General features: G+C 38.2%; 2 protein-coding genes across 2 annotated transcripts in view; one reads left to right on the forward strand and one right to left on the reverse strand.

The window, feature by feature from the left end:
• The window catches only part of LOC128875379 (fibrillin-1-like), a 119,866-nt gene extending 113,908 nt beyond the window's left edge, over nt 1-5,958 (forward strand). Inside the window, exon 19 of the mRNA XM_054120906.1 lies at nt 4,452-5,958. Within this exon, the coding sequence (XP_053976881.1) occupies nt 4,452-4,615 (164 nt within the window). The 3' untranslated portion in view covers nt 4,616-5,958. The remainder of the gene's footprint in view (nt 1-4,451) is intronic.
• Nucleotides 1,175-3,867, reverse strand: LOC128875370 (lysosomal acid glucosylceramidase-like). Its single transcript, XM_054120893.1, has 7 exons — nt 3,781-3,867; nt 3,316-3,646; nt 2,852-3,123; nt 2,107-2,547; nt 1,956-2,029; nt 1,582-1,856; nt 1,175-1,474 (listed from the first exon to the last, which is right to left on the reverse strand). Exons 1-7 carry the CDS (start codon nt 3,821-3,823, stop codon nt 1,372-1,374), a joined length of 1,539 nt encoding a protein of 512 aa, XP_053976868.1. The 5' UTR covers nt 3,824-3,867; the 3' UTR covers nt 1,175-1,371.
• Nucleotides 5,959-5,986: the final 28 nt, after the last annotated feature.

Consider the following 5,986-nt stretch of genomic DNA (forward strand, 5'->3'; position numbering starts at 1 on the left):
ATTCTCTTGAGCGATACTACAGAGTGCCTTGGGAGATTCCTTTATAATCCTCTTTTCTCATTAATAATTTTTGAGTCTCCTTGCGTTTTCGAGTTTGTGTGGATTTGATTCTCTCGTCGACACAAATTTTGAGGCAAATTCGTCCGTTCGATATCTATTTAAAAAATCGCAAAGCAAACTTGACGTCGACTAACAAAACTAATAGTTGTAAACGAACTAGTTGACATACAACGTCGAAATTCTACATGAAAAATAGATACATCGAAACCAACTTCCCCAAAAGTTTGTTTTCATGTTTCACGCGGCAATTATAAACGAACAAATCCCGTTTCTTATTTGTCAGAATGTCGATTAATTGTTATTGTACAGTCAGTACTAATTTGAACAATGAAACGACTATTCATCATTTATATAGTATCGTGGTTAGAAAATTGAAAATCTTGCATGTGGTCCTAATTCAATAGCCAGAAGCTCTATGTCCAATCTAAAAAGTTTATACATTCTTTTTCTTAATACAATTAGGAACTTCTTTTACTTTTTTTTTATCTTTAGACAGAGTAGAATATGGTACCAAAGTTTGGCCAGCTTTATTTTAAACACACCCGGTATGGTACCGCTGCGAGTGTCGATGAACCCCGATTCTTTATCAATTAAGGCGTACGAGAATCGTTGAATCGAGTCAGACGACTCTTTAGTGATTTACGCGAGCTTTGTCGTCGACAGCCACCGTGTTGACAGCACAGTTATTAATAATGCATAGCAAGAAATGGGAACAATGTCGACGACGAGCCATAAACCGTCCGAGACGACGTCGCGATTACGTTGGACGGGCAGAGAGCTTTCCGAGATGACGACACCCACTTGCGGAAGATGAAGAAGAACTAGCAACTACCCGTAGCTACTTGATATGGCCTGCAATCTCGTTCAAGGTTTACGATGCGGCTGTTAACACTCCAGCCTCCTCCGAAAGTTTCTTACCGCGCACAGTGTGATAGATTTTCAATCTTCAGACCGTGGCAATCACAAATTGATTCACAAAATTCTACATTGTCACGATTAACATGTTTCTTTGTTATCTTAGTTTGTGACATAACTGCACTCATACTGACTAAGAAACACCTCAGTGTTCTATTTCGGATACACAGAAATGGAGTAATCCATTAAACCAGAGAACAACATTTTTTTACAAGCCTTAGTTCGAAGGTTCTGCTTTATTTATATCGAAAATTATATTATTTATAACTTTATATTCGTATACATACGTAAGCATATAACAGTATATTATTTATAACTTTATATATATTGAAAAGGTCAGAAAATGGTTCCCAAGCAATTCAGAAACATTTCAGCACTGATAACTAAACATATTCATTACAGTTTATATTTGATAGTATTGAAAGAATTTGGAGATAATGTCAAGCAAAGAGTGCCCTTCTGCGGATGATTAAGAGTCACGGATTCTGTAATGTTATCCCTGAAACACGAAATAGAATTTTAATTACGGAAATAAAGTAAAATTTTCAATAAAAATTCTTGGTAAAAAGCTGCAGTACGTGAAATAATAATAGCCGTTTCCATTACCTATTGTACAGTACAACAACAATTTCATTCGAAGGTGTTAGGAAGGCCACAGACTTGATCGAGGCCGTATTGGTAATAGAAATCCTGACAGAGTCTCTGTCAACGAATCTGCTGAAATGCGTTAGAGCATAATACATGGGTTGTTTGTAAAATTCATCTGACGTTGCATTTACAATAATTGGCGAATCAACGTTATTGTAAAGCCAGTTAGGACCACCCTGTTCGTCTAGAGCTATATTCCAATCCATCCATCCGACGTACCAATGATTCAAATACTTAAATCAAGGTATCTTTAATTAGTATTACTTTCAATGCAACAATCGACAAATATTTTTTGCGATTAAGATGACTACAAACAAATGAATGAAGCTTACGTCTATTATGCTCGAAACATATCCCGCTCCGCGATCCCATGATCCTAAATCAACAGCTGTCTCAAACAAGCCTCCTATACGAAAAGGTTACATTTAATCAATTTCTAGTTTGTGACCATGTAATTAATTGTGTATAAGCTTGAGAACCTACCAAAACATGCTTCGGTCATGAGAAGAAACTTGTTTGGAAATACATCGTGCGTTTGGTCTAATACTTGGTCTAATAATGTGGATGTTGCGTTATCCTTGTACCAATGCGACGCTATTCCGGCAATGTAATTATTTGCTTTTTCATTCCTAGCAATTAACTGGACATACCATGGTAACAAATTTACATTATCGTCAAGAGCCACAATTAGTGTATCGTGTGCCGATGCAGCAAGAGTTGGTCCTAAGTTATTAGCGACCCATGTACCTAATGTGCTCGGAGTCCAATCCATAGCGTTTATAGGCAACGGAGGTACACTGTCTCCATTGCTTGGTTCGTTGCCTGTTGTAACTGCCCATATATCGACACCGTGTTGCTTATATGCGTCCAAGAATTTCGAGATATAATCGGCATAGACTTGATAGTATTCTGGCTTCAAATAACCTATTAAATATGACAACCATGATTAGTGATTTTACGGAAGCAAATGTACAACTATACTATCATATTACACGTAAAGAAAGAGGGACTGGTAAATAATGTCGTTAATAATTATGAAGATTGTAGCATAAATTAAAACTCTCCATTAACTCTTAAATTAAATTAAATCTACTAAAGTATCAACTAAACAACATTACTTATGTACAATCTCTAATAGGTGGAAACGTCTTGTATTATAATAGAGAAGAATATGTTCGCCACTGTTGTACTTCAGTCTTCTTCTCCGTTTAATAATATACTAATTTACCATGGTATCCATTGATTTCGTTGTTCGTCTTCATCCATACAGGTGGAGACCACACGGCACTTATAAACTTCATTTTGGGGCTTAATTCAACGGCCTTTTTTGCGATTGGTATTTTGTACTCGTAATCTTCTGGTGCTAGTGCAAAGCATTTCAACGTCTTATCGTCAGTGCAATTGTCGTCGTAAGTGTAAACTCTTGTAGAAAAGTCTGTACCACCAATTGGTATGCGACCTAAAGTATATTTGCTCCCAGTTTTTGGATCGTAATACGTTCTAAAAATAGAGGAATTCGAATGGATGTGCTGCTATCATAAATTAAACAAAATGTGTGCTAATAAATGAACATGATAATGGAAATTTGACTGCGGTAGTTGTAGCTGGTTGGTTCTACGATTCGCTGGTCAGTCCTGTACTTTATTTAATGATTTAATGTAATAGTTGAGAAACGTAGGTACTTATAATTACCGAAGAAGCTGATCTTGAGTAGCCGGGCTAAGTTTCTTTATGTTTAAACCTGCGGAATCGGTTATGGCACCTCCAAACCCGAGTATCGCTTGATACTTTCTCGTACTGTTTATGTTTAGGGTGAATTGAGAGGACGTGTCCTGACAAGTACTAAATTGTATAGTTGACACATTTAGCCTCAACCCCGCCTTGTTCGATACGTACAAGTAAGCACTTCCATCTTCTGGGACTTCCGGATGATCTTTCGGTAATCCGTCGCAGTACGTTGCATTGCAAACGCACACGATGCGATCGGTACCAACGTTACGAGCTATGCAATCGTTCGCGTTACCTAGAAGAAGAAAATAACGTCGAAGTATCTAAGGATTCCTTATTAATCGTTGTTTTCTGAAATTTACTGTAGTTTCTATAAGGACGAATGTTATTTTCTATATCGATCGTTTTACTCGATGTTATCGACGTTACCTTTTGCAAGGATGAAGAGAATGATTAAAAGCGTTCGGCACATGCTCCTAGATTTCCCCAGTAATATCGACTTGGAACGATCCAACCGAACTAAACGAGTGGGTAATTTCATATATCTTTTATATATACGCGACAAAAACTTTGTTACGTAGTATGAGACATTAAAGGTATATTATCACTGTTTTTTACACCTGCTAATTTACATATCATACATCGCGATTCAATTTAAATATGGCTTTATTTGCGATAAACATCGAATTTGCACAGGTGTGGCGGTGACGTAAGCTAACGCCAAGTCTTCGCCTTATGTTGAGTTTTTTAAGTGGTACCATTAACTGGACCCTTTGGATCTGGAAAATTTGGTTGGAGACCATCGCCCTAGTAAGGCACAGGCTAACGTTGATGATATCGATTCGGTATCATTCCCGTCGCTACTCTTCGTACTCCACGGTTATCCCGTAATCATACTGAAAGTCATACCGCATCCTATCGTCGAACGGATGCCCCGGTGAACCGCAACGCAAACGAGGCATCTCTCTGTCTCATCAATCTGAAACAGAGGGAAGTCAACGAGACGACGATCGAACCACGGTCGATGGAGTTCGTGTTGCACGGGGCGACAGGCACCCGTGGCAGGGCTCGTTTCAAATAATTCGCTCGTCTGTTCGCAGATCGACAGAATACGAGACAGTATCAGCTGCAGCAACTGCGGGAACAACGGCAGCAACACCAACAGCTCCCCTCGAGGACCGATCACGTAACCTCGCCGACGATCCATTATGGCAGGGGCCGTGTCGAGACTAGAATATTGCCACGACGTACATGTTGCGCGTAAGGCTTAACCGTGGTTTCAGCGTGGAGTGTCGCAAGCAGTTCGAGCTCCGAGCGGATATGGGCAAAATTTTATTCCAATAGCGGAAGGCAAACAAAAGCACGTGACAGAGATTTATTCGCGATATCTATTCGATTGAACAGGTATTCAGATAGATGTTTATTTTATGTATTGTTCTTTGCTCGCCTAATTTGAATATATTCTTTTTTTATATTCAAAAAACCCTGTCTAAGAGGCGCCGACTCGAATCCGTAGCATTGAAATCATGCTTAGGGAAAGAGGAAAATTTAATTGATGATTGGATTCGTGTAGGTGAAATTTAATTTCTGTTTAATATTGAAATTAACGTTATAGATTTTTAAGACAGCGCAGGAGATCGTTAAAGGGATCGAAAAGGGTCGATATTGTTCTAATCGGTTTCAGCTTTTAATAAGTTGTAATGACATGTCTTATCAGTGGATAAGTGAGATGATAGCTAACGAAGAGGCTCACTCCGAGCTAATAATTTCCAGTAGTAATTTTAAGTAATGGGGGTAACCACACATTTCTTGAATGGAACTTTGCGCGCCCCTTAGGCAGGATTTATTGTATTTGGTGTGGTTAGGTATCAATCACGTAGTTTGGAATGTTCCTTATTGGTTTTTAGACCAAAGCTGAACAAAATTTTGTACTTTTCTTTTAAACGTTTTGGTTCATGTTGAAAGCCTCCTTCAGGAATCAATGATATAATCATATAATATATGCAATTTACATTATATTGTAATGGAATATAAAAACAAAATTTTGTGACAATAATTAGGACTAAGAATAAAAGACCATGAGATTTTATTTATTTGCTCCTTTCATCAGAAGGACAAGTGTTAACAAATTTCGTTTTTATAATGATTAAGAGTATCCTTCTTTATTCGTATGGCAATAGTTACGTTAATTTGAAAATAATTTTTTGGAAAAAAAATTTAATCGACTTCGAAAAAGGTGCAATGAAAAGTATGAAATAATTTCTAGTCAATTTACATGAATACGCACTACATCTAGATATAATTTCTTAAAAGTATGGGTAAATGCAGTGAAGTATGAAATTATTGTATTATCGCCCGAGCGCTCTACATTACCGACAGAGTAAACTGCATTACCGACCGATCAATCTGCATTGCCGGCCGAGCACTCTGCATTATCGGCAGAGCACTCTACATTACCGACAGGACCATCTGCATTACCGACAGAGCAAACTGCATTACCGACAGAGCACCCTACATTACCGACAGGACAATCTGCATTACCGACAGAGCAAACTGCATTACCGGCAGAGCACTCTGCATTACCGATCGAGCAAACTGCATTATCGACAGAGCACTCTACATTACCGACAGAACA

This window comes from Hylaeus volcanicus, chromosome 1, assembly GCF_026283585.1.
Source record: "Hylaeus volcanicus isolate JK05 chromosome 1, UHH_iyHylVolc1.0_haploid, whole genome shotgun sequence".
Taxonomy (NCBI): Eukaryota; Metazoa; Arthropoda; class Insecta; order Hymenoptera; family Colletidae; genus Hylaeus; species Hylaeus volcanicus.

Bases quoted from the DNA above. Each gene is read 5' to 3' on its own strand.
- LOC128875370 (XM_054120893.1), bottom strand. From the start codon at position 3,823: ATGTGCCGAACGCTTTTAATCATTCTCTTCATCCTTGCAAAAG. The intron at 3,124-3,315 runs GTAATTATAAGT...CTCTATTTTTAG, and splicing joins ACTCAAGATCAGCTTCTTCG to AACGTATTACGATCCAAAAA. The intron at 1,475-1,581 runs GTAATGGAAACG...TTCGTGTTTCAG, and splicing joins GTTGTTGTACTGTACAATAG to GGATAACATTACAGAATCCG.